Source organism: Caenorhabditis elegans, chromosome IV (assembly GCF_000002985.6).
Source record: "Caenorhabditis elegans chromosome IV".
Lineage (NCBI taxonomy): Eukaryota > Metazoa > Nematoda > Chromadorea > Rhabditida > Rhabditidae > Caenorhabditis > Caenorhabditis elegans.
Genome location: NC_003282.8, coordinates 1,075,665 through 1,094,038, shown reverse-complemented (window position 1 = coordinate 1,094,038; position 18,374 = coordinate 1,075,665). Strand labels below are relative to the sequence as shown.

Below are 18,374 nucleotides of genomic sequence, written 5' to 3'. Positions count from 1 at the left end.
CAATCTAAAAATCCTAAAATTTAGACCAAAATCTCTAAAACTTCACCTAAAATTGCTCATTCTTACTCAATTTTTACACAATTTTTCGATTTTGCCCCTAAAATCTAATAATTTGCAGGTAAATCATGGCTATGAAGATCCCAAAGTCCGGTTACAACCGGTTCATGAAGGAAGGAGCTCAGCACTTCAAAGGAACCGACGAGGCTGTTCAGAGGAATATCGAGGCCTGTACGGAGCTCGCTTCGCAGATTCGATCGGCCTACGGACCAAATGGTACGGAAAATTGCAGAATTTCACATTAAATATATGATTTTTCCCCAATTTTCCCACTTTAGGAATGAACAAAATGGTGATTAACCACATCGAGAAGCTCTTCGTCACCAACGACGCCGCCACCATCCTCAAGGAGCTCGAAATTCAGCATCCGGCCGCCCGTATCATCATTATGGCCACCGAGATGCAGGAGAAGCAGGTTTTTCAATAGAAAAACTGGAAAATTTAAATTTAAATGGGAAAAATTACAGATCGGAGACAACACGAACACCGTTGTGATCTTGGCGGCCGCTTTGTTGGAGCACGCTGCGAATCTCATCCATATGGTACTGGAAAACGTTGATTTTTGTCGAAAATTGTGGAAATTTGCTCGAATTCCTTGAAAAATGGGGTTTTTTAATCTAAAAATCCTCCAATTTATATATTTTGTCACTTAAAAGTGCCCAAAGTTCATGAAAAATCGCTGAAAAATCGATTTTTCACGCTTTTCTCAGCGAAAATTATAGATTTTTCGAGAGAACACTGCCAAAAAGTCGTTTTTGCTTGTTTTTAAGCATTTCCCGCAAAAAAGATACCAAATTTTGCTATCTTGAATATAAAAATCCGATTTCCAGAGATTTTTGCGCATTTCTCGCTAGAAACCCCAACATTTCGAAAAGTTTCAACTAAAAAGTGCCGAAAATGCAATTTTCAGCTAGTTTTCAAGCTTTTTTCTTACATTTCACTCGAAAATCCTCAAATTTCGCTTTTTTTTTTCGGCGGAAAAATGTCGAATTCACTAAAAAGTTTACAAATTATTCGATTTTTCGCGTTTTTTTTCAAGATTTTTTATTGAAAAATCCCAAATTTTCTCCATTTTCAGCTAACTTTCCTCATTTCTCGCGGAGAAAATACATTTTCACATCATTTTTATGCAAAAAATGCTATTTTTCTGCTGAAATTATCTAATTTTCCTTTTAAATAATCGCGAAAATTCAGTTTTTCAGCTTTTTTTTCGAGATTCTTCTCATTTTCAAGTAAAAATTCCAATTTTTTAAAAAATGTTTTTGATGCTTAATTGATCCATTTCAGGGTATTCTTGACCCAACAATTTTAGAAAAACGCTATTTTTTGACTAATAATCGGTTTTCCTTGGGAAAAATTTCCAAAAAATCAATTTTAAACTAGTTTTTGAGCAAAGAATATTTAATTTCCGAACATTTTCTCACACAAAACCCCCGAATTTTTTTGATTTTTCTTGGAAAAATTACCTAAAATTCATATTTTTATGCATAAAACTGCAAGTTTTCACTCAAAAACGTCAATTTTCCAGGAAATGGCACCAAAAACATCCAATTTGCGAGATTTTTCAGCTAAAAAATGTAATTTTCGGATGAAAACGGTCAAAAATTCAGATTTTTTTACTTACTTTCAAGCTTTTTGCTTTCAATTTTCACTCAAAAACCTTCAATTTTCGATATTTACCAAGTAAAACCCCAAAAAATTGATTTTCGGCGTTTTTCAAGCAATTTTGACAAATTTTCCAGTAAAAAAAACCGCCAAAAATTCAATTGTGCATCCAATTTTGCATAAATTTATCCAATTTTTCCAGGGAATGACACCACAAGAAGTCGCTGCCGGATACGAGCAAGCCGCCGAGAAAGCCCTCGAAATCCTGCCAACATTGGTTGTAAAAGAGGCTACAGATATGAAGAATATCGAAGAAGTCCGTCAATATATTCGTTCAGCAATCACCTCAAAACAGTACGATAACGAGGATATTATCGCTGATTTGGTGGCAAAAGCGTGTGTAACCACGTGCCCGGCCAACAGTTTCAACTTCAACGTTGATAATATCAGAATCTGCAAGATTATTGGCTCAGGAGTTCATACTTCAACAGTTATGAACGGAATGGTCTTTAAACGTGGAGCCGAGGGAGAAATTCGTGAAGCTCGCGACGCTAGAATTGCAGTTTATACTTGTCCATTTGACTTGACTCAGACTGAAACTAAGGGAACTGTTCTTATTGAGAATGCTGATGAGCTTAGGAACTTCTCCAAGGGAGAGGAAGCTGAAGTTGAAGAGCAAGTTAAAGCTATTGCTGATAACGGTGTTAAGGTAAAAATTTGAGCTTAAAAAGAGAATTTTGCCCCAGAAAACTCAATTTTTCCATAAAAATCGCGGTGTTTGGCTTTAATTTTCTATTTTTTTTTTTCGGCTGAAAGGATAAATATAGACTTAAAACGGGAATTTTCACTTCGAAAATTCTTAAATTCTCGTACAAAAGCTGAATTTTTCGCTAAAATTTCTCGTTTTTTGGCTGAAATGAGCTTCTCTGAGGCAGATATAAGAAATTCTGGAATGTATATTTTAAAAACGACCTGAAAACGGGAATTTTGACTGAAATTTCTTGCTTTCATGCTAAAAATTTTGTCTTTTGTGCCAAAAATGGTAAAATATGCAGCGAGAAGCTCAATTTTGGCTAAATTTTGGCTTATGAACTTCTCCAAGGGAGAGGAAGCTGAAGTTGAGGAGCAGCAGGTTAAAGCTATCGCTGATAACGGTGTTAAGGTAAAAATTTGAGCTTAAAAAGGGAATTTTGACCCCTAAAACTCAATTTTTCGATGAAAATCGCGTTTTTTCGGATAAAAAAGATGAAATTTGACTTTCAACGTGAATTTTTACTCGGAAAATTCTTGAATTCATGATTTCTCTTTCTTTTTTTTTGGCTGAAATGAGCTTCTCCGAGGCTTTGTATAAGAAATTCCGGAGTTTTTATCTGAAAAATTAGCTGAAAACGGAAAGTTTGACGCTAAAAACTCATTTTTTTACTGAAAAGCTTAATTTTTCGGCTAAAACGATGAAGAGAAGCTCCTAAATTGCTTCTAAATTCCCAAAAAAAATTTTTTTTTAACCTAAATTTTGTCTGAAATTCCATGTTTTGCAACTAATTTTGCCGCCAGAAGCTTAATTTTTGGCTGAAATGTAGTTGTTTACCAAAAAAAATCCGCTAATTTCGCAGCGAAACAGTTAATTTTTGGCTTAAATTCATTTTTCCGGCTAAAAATGGGATTTTTCAATATCTGAAAAACAGATTTTACGCTGAAAAATGTCAATTTTCAGCTTGAAATCGAATTTTCTGGCACCAAAAAAGTGATTTTCTCAGTAAAACCGCAATTTTTAACCTAAAAATGTTGGGTTTTCAGTCTAAAAACACAATTTTTCCTCCAAAATTCTCGTTTTTCCAGGTCTTTTTGCAGGTTTTGCAGCTGAAAAAAATGTGAATTTTGATTATAAAAATTGTCATTTTTAGGGACTAAAAATTTGAGATTTTGTTGCTTTTTAGTCGAAAAATGCTACATTTTCAAAAGAAAAAAGCCCGTAAAATACGATTTTCCAAGTGAAAACTGGAGTTTTCATCTAAAAAGTGTGATTTTCTGCCTGAAAATTACATTTTGAACTGAAAAATGTGATTTTTCGGGTTGGAAATTCGGTTTTAATGCCAAAAATTGGACTTTCCTCAGCTTACAATATGATTTTCGAGCTCAAATATACATTTTTCAACAGAAAATGACAATTTTCAGCCAGAAAAATGTGATTTTCTTGCTAAAAATTCAATTTTTTACGCCCAAAAATTCAATTTTCCCTAAAAAAGTTCCCTATATTTCAGGTTGTCGTCGCCGCTGGAAAGTTCGGAGACATGTACCTCCATTTCCTGAATAAATACAAAATTATGGCCGTCCGTCTTACATCAAAATTCGATCTTCGCCGCCTCTGCCGTACCGTCGGAGCTCAACCACAAGCAAGAATCTGTGCTCCAGCTGTTAATCTGTTGGGACACTGTGATTCTGTGGCTGTTCAAGAGATTGGAGACGAAAATGTCGTCGTTTTCGATAAGAAATCGGGTATATAATGTGGAAAAACTGAGAATTTAGGAAATTTTGACCCCCAAAACGGGAATTCTCCGATTTTTTGTAATTTTTAGCTCTGGAAACCTTTTAAAAAAACGATTTGGCGAGTTTTGACTCAAACAAGTATGATTTTTACAATGTTAGACCAAAAAATTCGGAATTTTCGACGGTTTTCAGTCGAAAATTGTGATTTTCGTATAAAACTGCGGAATTTGATGAGCTTAGACCAAAATTTCTACCGTTTTTACCTGAAAATTGTCACTTTTTAATGAATTTTTATTTCAAAAACGGCCTGTTTTTGAAGATTTGGACTCCCACGAGGTGTTTTTCACCGATAATTTGCCATTTTCTGTGAATTTTCACTTGAAAACTGAAATTTCAGCTGAAAATTCCGGTTTTTTACTTAAAAATTTAGATTTTTGAAAATTTTGCAAATAAAACCTCAAAATTTGAGCTGTAAATTCCCAATATTTTGGCCAAAAATTTACCATTTCAGCTGAAAATGTTAAAATTATCACTGAAAAAGCCAATTTTTAGCCAAAAATTCAAATTTTCAGCTTCAAATCTCAATTTTCTCAAATTTTCAGAAACCGGAAAAGTCGCCACAATCATAATCCGTGGATCCTCTCAATCTCGTATTGATGACGTCGAAAGAGCTGTCGATGATGCTGTAAACACCTATAAAGCTCTTACAAAAGACGGGAAATTGCTCGCCGGAGCCGGAGCCGTCGAAATTGAGCTCGCCAAAGAAATTGAGTCGTTTGGAGCAAAAGCACCTGGTTTGGAGCAATATGCAATCAAAAAGTTCGCCCACGCACTCGAAACTCTTCCAAAAGCTATTGCTGAGAACGCTGGAATGCCAACCACTGAAACTCTGACAAAACTCTACGCGGAGCATGTTGCTGGAAAGAAAAACGCTGGAATTGATATCTGGAAGCGGGGTACGGCTTGAAAAAACCCAATGAAAGCACTGAAAATTCGAAGAAAATCGAATTTTCGGTTTAAAATCTGACAATTTAGGTCGAAAAATGACTGGAAAACTTTAATTTTTGACTGAAAATTCAAAATTTTCTGCTGAAATTTACCGAAAACATTTCTAACTGAAAATTTGAATTTTCACCGGAATTCCGCTGTTTCTGCTGAAAATCTAACAATTTCGGCTGAAATTCGCCGAAAACCTAAATTTTCCACTGTAAATCCAATAATTTAGGTCGAAAAATGGCCGAAAAACTTGAATTTTACCTGAAAATGTGCATTTTTGACTGAAAATGTGACCGGAAACATCAATTTTCTTTTGTTTTGCTTCACTTTTTTAAAGTTTTCTTCAGTTTTTGCATTAAAATAACTGATTTTTCACAGCTGGAAACCCTCACAAAACCCGGAATTTTCGCTAAAAATAGGCAATTTTCAGTCAAAAGTCAACTGAAATTCTTCCAAAAAACGTCAAAATTTCCAAAAAAAATCCCCCAATTCCAGACAACACATTCAATTTTTGCTAAAAATTCCAAAAAAAAATATCAGCAAACTGACAGAAAATTTTCAAGTTTTAATCAAAATTGGCCAATTTTCCTTTTGAAAAACCTCAACTTTTCGGTTCAAGCTCAGAAAATTAGCTGAAAATCCGAAATTTTCAACTGAAATTTCTTTAAATCAACTCAAAAATGCAAAAAATTGAATGAAAAAATCGAAAACTCAGCCAAAAATCGGCCATTTTCAACTCTGAAAAATGCCAAATTTTCAGGTAAAAATTCCTCAAAACCCCCCGAAATTTTGGCTAAAAATGTCAATTTCCAGCGCATAAAACTTGTAAATTTTCAATCAAAATTCTGAAAAATCCCGAATTTTAAACTAAAATTCCTTCTTTTTTTTCAGAAACAATGGACGCCGTCGTCAACAACATTTTCGACCTCTACGCTGGAAAACGACTGGCAATTAAGCTCGCCACAGACGCCGCCAGCACAATTCTCAAAGTTGATCAGATTATTATGTCAAAGCAGGCGACTGGAGGACCAAAACCACGTGGACCAAAGGCTCAAGATGAGGATGACGATGGAATGGCCTAATTTTTTTGTGTGCATTTTTGCTGAAAAATTGGGGAAATTTGAGTGAAAATGAGCTGAAAATCGATTTTTCAGCGAAATTTTAGACAATTTTCCCCCACTTTTTCAGATTTTCCCCTCGAATTTCCCCGCCGTTTCCCTGGGAATTGAGCTGAAATTGCAATTATCTTGAAAATTCGCTTAACAGTTTTTAGCTCATTTTCCACCATTTTTCCCCGTATTTTTTAAATTTTCCCGCTCTATATGCCTTCTCCGTATGATTTTTTGCAATTTCCCCGTTTTTATTGATTTTCGCTGGAAAATGAGCTGAAAATTCGATTTTTGCTTAAAAATTAATTTTTTTTTTTTAACGCGAAAATTCAGTTCCAAATTTACTCGATTTTGGTCAAATTTAGCTAAAAATTTGCATTTTTCAGCCAAAATTTTCCAGTTTTTGCCAGAAAATGGGCTTAAAATTGTCATTTTCTTCTGAAAAATCGAACTTTTGCCCCATTTTCAGCCGAATTTCAGCCTTTTTCCTCCAATTCTCCATAATTTTTAATGCTATCCCCCAACCCGTTCTGAATCTGAAAATCACAGTTTATGATCTTAAAATTGCGCCTTAAATTCTATAATTTTCAGCTTTTCCCCCTCGAAATTTTGTTTTTTTTTCTCGTTTTTTGCTTCACGTTGTGTTTGTTATAAAATTCTCCAAAAAAATCACAAAAAATTAGAAATTTTAAAGAAAAAATAGTCGAATTTCCTATATTTTTATCTGAAAATTCCCCCCAAAATTTTGTTGTAAAATTTCCACAATTTCAGCTGAAAATGAGCGGCGAAATTGAACGTTCACAGGAGGTGGCGGTCATTTTTGCACAGGATACCGATCACAAGGCTCAATATGAAGCGTAATATTTTTGGATTTTTGAGAAAATTTGGAGCTAAAAATGTGAAAATCTGGAAATTTTTAGCAAAAAATCCCAAATTTTTGTATTTTTCATTGGAAAATCTGAATTTTGTAAATTTTCAGCTGAAAAAATATGAAAAAAAAAAAACGATTTTAGCTATGTAGAAATTTTGAAAAAAAAACGAATTTTCACGCAAAAACATTTCCTAATTTAAAAAATTAGTAAAATTCGCGAAAAATTGAAATTTTTATCTTTTTTTTCCAGAAAATCTGAAATTTTCAAATTTTTATACTTAAAATCTGAAAAATTCTATTTAAAAACTCAAGTTTTCATTTATTTTCTACGAATTTTGAAATGAAAAATTCTTACAAATCCCGCACTTTTTTCGTTCAAAAATTGGAAAAAAACTAATTATTAGCTAAAAAATTTCCAATTTTTGTATCAAAAAACTCGAAAATTCTCAAATTAAAAAAATTTTTTAATTTTTTTGCTGAAAATCACGCTAAAAATTTCAGCTTTTTCACGTAAAATGTGATTTTCTGAAATTTCATGTAATTTTTTAGCTAAAAAGCCGAAATTTTCTCGATTTTCAGACAAAAAATTCCCCGATTTTTGCAGATTGGCGAAGCTTTGCAACAAATATTTGCCACAAAATGCGATGGGACGAGTCGATACGGCGGAAATTATTAAAATCATTGATACAGGTTGGAACACGACGAAAATTTCGGATTTTTCAGTGGGAATCTGGCTAAAAATTACGAAAAATGATGAGTTTTGGTGAAAAAATGGACGAAAATCGCTCAAAATTGGACAATTTGGTTGGAATCTGGCTGAAAATCGATAAATCTCGATAAAAATTGACGGAAAACGAGAACATTTTCGGAATTCCTGTTGAAATTTAGCTGGAAATAAATAAATTACATTGAAAAAAATTTTTTTTTGAATTTTTGGAGCTGAAAATTGGCAGAAAATCCGATTTTTTCAGGAAAAATCTTTAAAAATTTACATTTTTTTTTACAAAATGGACTCAAAATTAGCTTAAATCGCTCAAAAAAGGCTGAAAATTCCATATTTTAAGTGAAATATTTTAAGTGAAAAATATGGAATTTTCAGCCTTTTTCGAGCGATTTAAGCTAATTTTGAGTCCATTTTGTAAAAAAAAATGTAAATTTTTAAAGATTTTTCCTGAAAAAATCGGATTTTCTGCCAATATTCAGCTCCAAATCCAAAAAAAAAAATTTTTCAATGTAATTTATGAATTTTCACAAAAATCCAATTTTTCGTTCGTTTTCTGCAGTTTTGTTTTTTTTTTTTGAAAAGTTAAAAATTTCCTTTAAAAAACGCGAAATTTCCAATTTTTCACGGTAAATGTGATTTTCAGCCAGTAGTTTTCAACCGTTTTTTCGCGGGAAAAATTGAATTTCTAAAGATTTTCCTCGAACAATTCGATTTTTCCGGTATAAAAAGCGACCTTTTACCGATTTTTCACAGAAAATTCAGATTTTGAGCCTTTTTCACCCTCAGAAGCCAAAAAAAACCCCCAAAAATTGGATTTTTCTTGAAAAATTTGAATTAAGAAACTCAAATTTTCAAACCGTTTTTCCACGGAAAAAGTGCGTTTTTCAACGATTTTTCTCGAAAATTCTCAATGTTCTGCGTTTTTAAGCGATTTTCAGCTGATTTTTCACGAAAAAATCGAGTTTTCAGGGATTTTGATATATTTTTCTTGAAAAAATCGGATTTTCAGCTGTTTTTTCCACGGAAAAAGTGATTATTTAACTTTTTTTCCAGAATAATTGGATTTTCAGCCAATTTTAGGCTTAAAATAGGGCCTTTTAACGAAAAATGTGACTTTTAGGACATTTTTCAATTTTTCGCATAAAATTAAATAAAAATGGAATTTTTTTACCATTTTTTTTTCAAATTTTCAGGTTCAAAATAAAGCTTTAAAAAAGTGGAAATTTCTAGTTTTTAGGCTTAAAATAGGCTTCTTAGACGAAGATTTTCAAGCTTTTCGTTAAAAAAAACAGGAAAAAATTAATATTTGTATAAAAAAATTGAATTATCAGCTAAAAATTACAATTTTTGCACTGTTTCAGTGCAAAATTTGTATTTCTTTTAGAATTTTTAGCAGCCTATAACCCCAAAAATGTTTGCAGTAATCGCATTGGAGACTGGAAGTATGGTTGTATCACGTCAATTTGTATCACTTATCACTGAAAGATTGGATAATCAACATTTGGAATCAGAATGTGTTAAGGCTATTTCAGAAGGAATTTTGGCGATTATTAAGACTCGAACCATCTCTTATGAGGATCAGGTACTTGGAAATGCACTGCAACTTTTTCCTCACGAGGGACGAGGAACAGTGGTTTCTAGGCCATGGCCGAGGGGCCGACAAGTTTCAGCGGCCATTTATCTTGCTTTGTTTTCCGCCTGTTTTCTTTCGTTTTTCACAGCTTTTTCCCGTTTTTTCTTATTAAAACTGATAAATAAATATTTTTTGCAGATGATAAAACAATTTCGAAGTAAAAAAATTATGTATTCAGTGGGCAAGCAGCGGTGAAAGTGGGCATTGTAATATGATGGATTACGGGAATACAAAACCTAAATTTTTTCTGAAACATGATACATATGATGCTTAGATGCTGAAGCTACCTGATTTTCATATCAAGACCGCTGAAAAAGTTTTGAGGTTTCCAAAATTCAACTTTTTGTGCGAAAATCTCGACTTTTTCACCAAAAAAGTTGAATTGTGGAAATCTCAAAACTTTTTCAGCGGTCTCGTTATGAAAATCAGGTAATTTCAGCATCTAAGCATCATATGTATCATGTTTCAGAAAAAGGTTAGGTTTTGTATTCCCGTAATCCATCATATTGCATTGACCACTTTCACCGCTGCTTGCCCACTGAATACATAATTTTTTTACTTGGAAATTGTTTTAGCATCTGCAAAAAATATTGATTTATCAGTTTTAATAAGAAAAAATGGGACAAAGCTGTGAAAAACAAAAGAAAACAGGCGGAAAACAAAGCAAGATAAATGGCCGCTGAAACTTGTCGGCCCCTCGGCCTTGGCCTAGAAACCACTTTTCCTCGTCCCTCGTGAGGACAAAGTTGCAGTGAAATGGAGCATTTTGCAGAAAAAATTGAAAAATTTGAAGAAAAACGAACGATTTTATGGGATTCTGCGGAAAATTTGAAGATATTTGAAAAAAAAAATTCGGAATTTTTGGAGTTTTTTAGCAGAAATTCAAAAAAATTTCGATTTAAAATTCAGGATTTTATGTGATTTTTCGGAAAAATTTTCAATCGTTTTTTTTTTCCGATATTTTGGGCTTTAGGCTCAGGCTCAGGCTTAACCCCTTATTTATCGAGAAAAACGTTATAAAATTGAAGAAAAATTGAAGAAAAAGGGCAAAATTCTGGAAAATATCGAAACTCTTTTCAGTTTAAAAATAAAAAATTATTTCACCTAGAAAAATCTAGAAAAATTGAGTTTTCAATGAAAAATTGTGAAAAATGGAGGGAAAAAAGTAGAATTTGGCGTAAAATTCTAAAAGAAATACAAATTTTGCACTGAAAAAGTGCAAAAATTGTAATTTTTAGCTGATAATTCAATTTTTTTATACAAATATTAATTTTTTCCTGTTTTTTTTTAACGAAAAGCTTGAAAATTTTCGTCTAAGAAGCCTATTTTAAGCCTAAAAACTAGAAATTTCCACTTTTTTAAAGCTTTTTATTTTGAAACTGAAAATTTGAAAAAAAAAAGGCAAAAATTCCATTTTTATTTAATTTTATGCGAAAAATTGAAAAAAATTGGAAAAATGTCCTAAAAGTCACACATTTTTCGTTAAAAGACCCTTTTTTAAGCCTAAAATCCCAATTTTTCAGGTCTGTATCCTCCGCCTCATGCTTGCAAGCCTCTACGAAAAAGAAGGCCGTATCAAGGACGCGGCCCAGGCCCTAATCGCAATAAATTCCGACACAAGCCCGAAATTCAACGGCCCACAAGCGGCGAAAGAAGGCGCCAAGGCCCAGCTGTGCATTCGAATTACGAAGCTTCTTCTCGACTGTTCTGAAATTGATGAAGCCGAGCAATATGTGAATCGGACGAGTATTCTTATGGTTGACCTCGGCGCAAATCCAGATATTCAGATTGAGCATAAAGCTTTGCAGGCTCGAGTTTCAGGTACTTCTACGGCCTGGAAATTTTAAACTTTAAAAAATTCGGACAAAAATGAGTTTTTCCATGCAAAAACCCCGAAAAAATTGGTGAAATTGTCTTGATTTTGTGATTTTTCACACACGAAATATCTCTTTTAAAAATCAAAAAAAAGCTGAAATTTGACTGAAATTGTGAAAATTGTGATTTTTTCGACAGAAAAAGTTAGAAAAATTGCCGAAAATTACGGAATTTTTCGAATTTTGCCGTAAAAGTTAAAAAAAAAATTTTTTTTTCGAAAAAATTCTGAAATTCTCTAAAAATTGCTGAGATTACGCAAATTTTCAAATTGTAGTCGACAAATGGTATAATTTAAAGTTTCAGCAAAAAAAATGTGCAAATTTGCCGGAAAATGACCCAATTTATCAAAAATTTCGAATTTTCCGGCAAAATTTTGCAAAAAAAAAAAGCTGCCAGAACCTGCTAAAAATGACAAAAAATATTATGGAAAAATCGAAAAATTGATTAAAAACTCACGGAATTTCGAATTTTTCGGCCAAAAATTACAAAAAATTGTTAAATTTCACTGAAACCTGCCGAAAAATCCCAAAATCATACAAAATCTGCCGAAAAAATTTGAAATTGATAAAAAATCAACCGAAATTTAAAAAATTTTCACAAAAAATTGGGAAATTTCACTTTTTTTTTTTGGAAAAATATAAAAAGTTTCCGAAAAAATCACAAAATTGATTTAAAAAATCATGTCAAATTTTCCGGCAGAAATTTCCAAAAATTGGTGTAAAAAAACGAAATTGATCAAAAAATCACGGAATTTAGTTTTTTTTTTTTTTTTTTTTTTTGAAAAATTACAGATATTTCGAATTTTTTATTGAAAAATTTTAAAAAAATTGTGAAATTTCGCTGAATCACGTTTTTTTGAATATTTTTTTTTTTCGAAAAATTTGAATTTTGCTCAATTTCACCCCAAAAATCCTTTAAAACTCACCTAAAAGTGTGGAAAAATCAAAAATTTTAATTTAAAATTATCCAAAATTCGAAAAAAATTCACAATTTTCGTATTTTTCATTTAAAAAAAGGCTAAAAATCGACAAAAATTGCAAAAAAAAATCTGGAGATTATCCTGCTTTTTAAAGCAATTTAATCCTTAAATTCTGCAATTTTTAGACGAAATTTATGGGATTTTTCCATTTTTTTCAGTTTTTTGCACTAAATAATCCGCAAGTTTTCGTGGAAAATAAACAATTTTCAATAGGTTATCCCCTCAAATCTTCAATTTTCCAGATGCCAAGCGTCGATTCGTTGAAGCGTTGAAAATTTTCCGGCAGAAATTTCCAAAAATTGGTGTAAAAAAAGCGATATTTATCAAAAATCACGGAATTTAGTTTTTTTTTTTTTTTGAAAATTGTGCATATTTGCCGAGAAAAAAAACCAAAAACTTGATTTTTAAAATTACAGAATTTTTTACTGAAAAATTTCAAAAATTGTGAAATTTCGCTGAAACCTGCGGAAAAATCTCAAAATCATACAAAATCTGCCGAAAAAATTTGAAATTGATAAAAAACTAACCGAAATTTAGAAATTTTGCACAAAAAGTTACAAAAATATTGGGAAATTTTTGGACTGAAACCTGCCGAAAAAGCAACGAAGTTTATCAAAAATCACGAAAATTCCGATTTTTTTTTTGGAAAAATTGTAAAAATTCAATGAAATTTTCGGAAAAATCACGAAATTTTCAAAAAAAAAAGGCAAAATTTTACGAAAACAGTATTCTTCAATTTTTCGCCAAAAATTGTGAAAATTTGCCAAAAAAAAAGACAAAACTGATCAAAAATTGCCATGAAATTCAAATTTTCCGGCAAAAATTTACAAAAAAAGTGTGAAATTTTTGGAAATTTGTCTGAAAAATTCGAATTTCTTTCTTCTAAAATCTGCAATTTTCCAGATGCCAAGCGTCGATTCGTTGAAGCTGCTCAAAGATACTACGAGCTCAGTGCAACAGAGCAACTTCCCAACTCTGACAAGCTCACCGCACTGGGAAAAGCCATCGTCTGCGTACTTTTGGCCAAACCGGGACCCCAGCGATCACGGCTTCTAACTCTGATTTTCAAGGACGAACGGGCTCCAAAATGTGCATCTTTTGAGCTTATCGCAAAGATGTACTTGACAAAAGTCATCCATAAAGATGAGCTTGAAGAGTTTGAGCATCAACTTCAAGACCATCAAAAAGCTGATGAACATGGAGAATCTATTCTGAAAGGAGTTATTCAAGAGCATAATATTACTGCGATTAGTCAGTTGTACATTAATATCTCGTTTAAAACTCTTGGACAGTTGCTCGGAGTTGATACGGAAGCGGTAAGCATTGGAAATTCGCTGAAAATCGCGTGAAAATTGCGAAAAACGATAAAAAAATGAGCCGAGAAGCGTGAAAATTTCGGTTAAAAACTATGGAAAATGGATAAAAACTGGCAAAAATCGAGCTGAAACCCATAGAAATTTCGATAAAAGTCAGTTAAAATGAGCCAAAAGAGATGAAAATAATTGAAAATCGCGTGAAAATTGCGAAAAACGGGAAAATTTGGCTAAAATCTGTGAAAAACAGCTGACAATTTGTCTGGAAATAAAGAAATAATGGAAAATCTAACTTTTCCTAGGAAATATTTGAACTTCCAGGTTTTTTTTCAGATTTTGAGCGACTTTCATCATTTTTTCTACAAAAAAAATCAATTTCTAACGATTTTCATAGCAAAAAAATCGGAATTGTCATAAATGTTCAGTTAAATATTAATATTTCCAGCAGCATTTTTCACAATAAAATCACAAATTTTTACTGTGAAATTTCCGATTTTTTGAGAAATTTTAGTAAAATTTGTCTGAGAATCGATGAAAATCCACTTTTTTTGCTAGGAAAATCGCGAAAAATTCATATTTTTTCTAGAAAAAAACTGAAAAATCGAAGCTTTTTCTCAAATTTGACTGGAAATCGGTTTTTTCCAAGCAAAAGCTAGATTTTCAATCAATTTTGTCACCTTTTTTGGCAGGTTAATCCTTTAAAAATTTATGCCGAAAAATGGGAAATTTTCAGTGATTTTTGAAAAATTGTACATTTTTCTTAAAATTTGACTGGAAATTGTGGAAAACTGGCGAAAAACGGAAGAAAATTGGCAGAGAAGCGTGAATATTTGGTTAAAATCTGTGAAAAAACAAAGCAAAAGGCTGAAAATCGGCACAAAATCCATTTTTCTAGCAAAAAAAAGCTGGAAGTCCGAAAATTTTCTTAAAGTTTGGCTGGAAATTGTGGAAAAATGGCTCAAAATCTAACTAAAATGTTTTAAAATTTAAATTTTTTGCCAGTCAAATTTTGAGAAAAATCCTTAGATTTTCACAGCGGCTTACAGCTTTTTTTACTAGAAAAAAAATCTTTTTTTTCCGATTTTTCAACGATTTTTAGTCGTTTAGGCGATTTTTTGACTGAAAATTTGAATTTTCAGCTATAACGGGAACACAAAATTCTGAGAATGCGTATTTCGCAACACATTTGACGCGCAAAATATCTCGTAGCGAAAACCACAGTACAACGGGCTTGATTCTTGAAAGTGAAAGCAATAATATTTAATTTCAATATTCTGTCGATAAATAAATGATTTTTAATGCGTTTCAAGAATCAAGCCCGTAAATCGACACAACACAGCGCTACAGTAGTCATTTAAACAGGATTACTGTAATAATTTTCGCTACGAGATATTTTGCGCATTCTCACTGCAACTTTCCTCGCGAGGGACGAGGAAAAGTGGTTTCTAGGCCATGGCCGAGGGGCCGACAAGTTTCAGCGGTCATTTATCTTGCTTTGTTTTCCGCCTGTTTTCTTTTGTTTTTCACAGCTTTTTAACGTTTTTTCTTATTAAAACTGATAAATAAATACTTTTTGCAGATGCTAAAACAATTTCCAAGTAAAAAAATTATGTATTCAGTGGACAAGCAGCGGTGAAAGTGAGCAATGTAATATGATGGATTACGGGAATACAAAACCTAAACTTTTTCTGAAACATGATACATATGCTGCTTAGATGCTAAAACTACCTGATTTTCATAACGAGACCGCTGAAAAAGTTTTGAGATTTCCACAATTCAACTTTTTTGGTGAAAAAGTCGAGATTTTCGCACAAAAAGTTGAATTTTGAAAATCTCAAAACTTTTTCAGCGGTCTCGTTATGAAAATCAGGTAGTTTCAGCATCTAAGCATCATATGTATCATGTTTCAGAAAAAGTTTAGGTTTTGTATTCCCGTAATCCATCATATTGCATTGACCACTTTCACCGCTGCTTGCCCACTGAATACATAATTTTTTCACTTGGAAATTGTTTTAGCATCTGCAAAAATATTTATTTATCAGTTTTAATAAGAAAAAACGGGAAAAAGCTGTGAAAAACGAAAGAAAACAGGCGGAAAACAAAGCAAGATAAATGGCCGCTGAAACTTGTCGGCCCCTCGGCCATGGCCTAGAAACCACTTTTCCTCGTTCCTCGTGAGGAAAGTTGCAGTGTACGAGATATTTTGCCCCGCATTCTCAGAATTTTGTGCCCCCCCCCCCCCCCCCGGAAATACTCTTTCTTCTATAATTCCAGGCAGAATCAATGGCTGGAGAGATGATTTCATCGGAACGTCTTCACGGATACATTGATCAAACCAACGGAATTCTTCATTTTGAAGATTCAAATCCGATGAGAGTATGGGATTCACAGATTCTTTCGACATTGGAACAAATTAACAAAGTCAGCGATATGATTGTTGCCCGGCACTCGGAATTCGCCGAGTTTTTGACATAAATTTTGATTTTATTCACTCCTTTAAATCCCACTTATTTTGTGTTTTTTTTTTTCAAATTTAAAAACCGGATTTTCAGTGTTTTTTGACTTAAAATTGCCTCAATTTTGAGCTTTTCCACAATTTTTTTTCTTGTGAAATCTCAAGTATTTGTCATTAAAAAATTTCCAAAAAAAAAGAGGACATTTGTAGTGAAAATGTGCCTAATTTAGTGAAAAACTATAAAAAAACTTTTTTTATCGGAAAAAAAACCAAAAAAAAATTTCTATAAAAATATGGAAAAAATGTCAAATTTTGGGTGTTTTTCATGAAAAAACAACCAATTTTTTTTCGAAAAATTCGAAATTCTCGAAAATCCGGCAATTTTCACATCTTTTTTGTGTACATTTCCTCATATTCTCTTCCCATTTCGGGTCATTATATTTTTTATTTCCCACATGAACCTTCCCTGGTCATTTTTTTGTTGTTTTGACAGTCATACAAATCCGTTGATCCGTGTGTGATTGACAGAGACACTGTGAACCGGTCAGAACAGACACTTTCACCTCAAAGTAACCAGAGTAGTAAGCCTGTCCTCCATTTCTAACTACAACAACCGTGTATAGATAGCCCTGCCGGCTAACATTAGCCTATTGTTATTTGGTTGTTGTCAAGAATGGAAGAACAGCTTTCACTTGAATAAGTGAGACAACAGGCTGCGCGAACTCTGAGAAATTTCGATGAACAACTATATTGCATAGTTTCTTCGAAAAACTGAACGTGACCGAGAAAAAACTCTCGGACCTATGTCGATTGAAAAATCAACTGCCTAATGAGGAATTTCACCCGAAAGGACGCACGCGGTTCGACCTCCGAGTATTCCTAGGGTCGCCCCATACAATTTACTAGAAGTATAAAAACGGCGTGTAAATTTTCCTCGAAATTCATTCGGCTGTCTCATCGCGGTTTGATCTGCAAAAAATTCGGGAATTTTTCGCCCAAAAAATGTGACGTTAGCATGTTCTTAACCATGCGACACGGCCCGAGAAGTGGTACCTGTACGCAATTTGTCTACCGTATACATGGACGTTTGGGCGCGTGTATCTCAAAAACGGTTGGTCCAGTTTTTTTGTGATGCATATAAAAAATGTCCGAAATTAAATTCTAAATTTTTTGGACCAAAGCTTTTTTCGTTATCACGCGCCCAAACCTGGTCTACACTCAAATTACCAGTAGAGCGCATTTGCATGGATGTACCACTTGCCGGGCCGTGGCGAACTGTGAGTTGAGAACTCTGCGTCTCAACTCCCGCATTTTCTGTAGATCTACGTTGACGAAGTGGGGCACTCTGATAACACCTTGAAACCGCAAGGGGGACCGCTTGAATACCCGTGAATTGAGAAATGGTATCACTTGTGCATTTTTAAAGGTGGAGTACCGAAATCTGAAACGTTGCTTTTTTAGACCCAAAATGATCCAAAACTATCGAATTTCGTAATGAGACGTTTTGAAAACTTCCCAAAAAAGTTATAATTTAATAAAAATTAGGCTCCAGACGTTGCGACACCGAGAAGTTGGCAAATTTTAGATTTTAGCTGAAATTGAGCCCAGAACTTAAAACTGCCATTACATTTTTGGGAAATTTTCAAAACGTCTCATTACGAAATTCGATAGTTTTAGGTAATTTTGAATCTGAAAAAGCAAAGTGTCACCTTTAATTGGGAGCATACAGTATATATTTGTAAGCTTTCTCGAACCATAATTCGTTTATTGGAGCGAAAGTTCAAAAAATAGAAACAAAGAACTTAAAGCTATGAATAGAATTATATGCAATTGATAATGCTGCCGAAGGCTCACCAGATGAGATGGCTACTCATAGATGTCCTAGATAAATGAAGATAGCAATAATGTATACTGCGAAAAGTACCGCGATTGCGATGCAGATGAATTTGAATCAATCCCAGCATTGGGAGCATCGAGGAGCTGGGTTATATGCAGGCGAATTCTTTGGAGTTTGATGAAATGGTAGCATGATCACTGCTTGAAATGAGTGAAGGAAGTAGTGGTAAATATACTGCTCTCAAATGATCACAGAGAAAAGGAATGATGATGTCTTTGATGCAGTCCATCCCCAAACAATTAGCAAGAAGTTTCTCAACAAAACTTATTTGGTTATCACACCACACTTTTTTGCACATTGATAAAACCTTATCAAATTTGAAAGTATAAAAAATGATAACAAATTACTCATAAAATTGATATTGTACACCGAC

The 18,374-nt window shown here is 33.1% G+C and overlaps 2 protein-coding genes across 3 annotated transcripts; both read left to right on the top strand.

The window, feature by feature from the left end:
• Positions 1-118: 118 nt before the first annotated feature.
• cct-8 lies at positions 119-6,931 on the top strand (the record flags this gene model as incomplete). Of its 2 annotated transcripts, NM_067634.6 has the most annotated exons (7): positions 119-273; positions 336-472; positions 525-599; positions 1,865-2,371; positions 3,924-4,158; positions 4,752-5,105; positions 6,037-6,931. In NM_067634.6, 7 exons carry the CDS (start codon positions 126-128, stop codon positions 6,225-6,227), a joined length of 1,647 nt encoding a protein of 548 aa, NP_500035.3. The 2 variants fall into 2 exon arrangements, with proteins under 2 accessions (NP_500035.3, NP_001294477.1); NM_001307548.3 differs by lacking the exons at positions 119-273; positions 336-472; positions 525-599 and having other exon boundaries at positions 1,868-2,371; positions 6,037-6,227.
• A 94-nt stretch (positions 6,932-7,025) lies between these two features.
• On the top strand, positions 7,026-16,576 carry csn-4 (COP9 signalosome complex subunit 4). The gene is made up of 6 exons (NM_067633.7): positions 7,026-7,111; positions 7,730-7,815; positions 9,271-9,431; positions 11,006-11,303; positions 13,240-13,652; positions 15,924-16,576. Exons 1-6 carry the CDS (start codon positions 7,032-7,034, stop codon positions 16,122-16,124), a joined length of 1,239 nt encoding a protein of 412 aa, NP_500034.1. The 5' UTR covers positions 7,026-7,031; the 3' UTR covers positions 16,125-16,576.
• Positions 16,577-18,374: the final 1,798 nt, after the last annotated feature.

Excerpts from the sequence above, each read along its gene's own strand:
- csn-4 (NM_067633.7), top strand. The coding sequence starts at position 7,032 with ATGAGCGGCGAAATTGAACGTTCACAGGAGGTGGCGGTCATTTTTGCA. Across the intron at positions 7,112-7,729 it reads CACAAGGCTCAATATGAAGC|ATTGGCGAAGCTTTGCAACA; the intron begins GTAATATTTTTG and ends CGATTTTTGCAG. Across the intron at positions 9,432-11,005 it reads CCATCTCTTATGAGGATCAG|GTCTGTATCCTCCGCCTCAT; the intron begins GTACTTGGAAAT and ends CCAATTTTTCAG.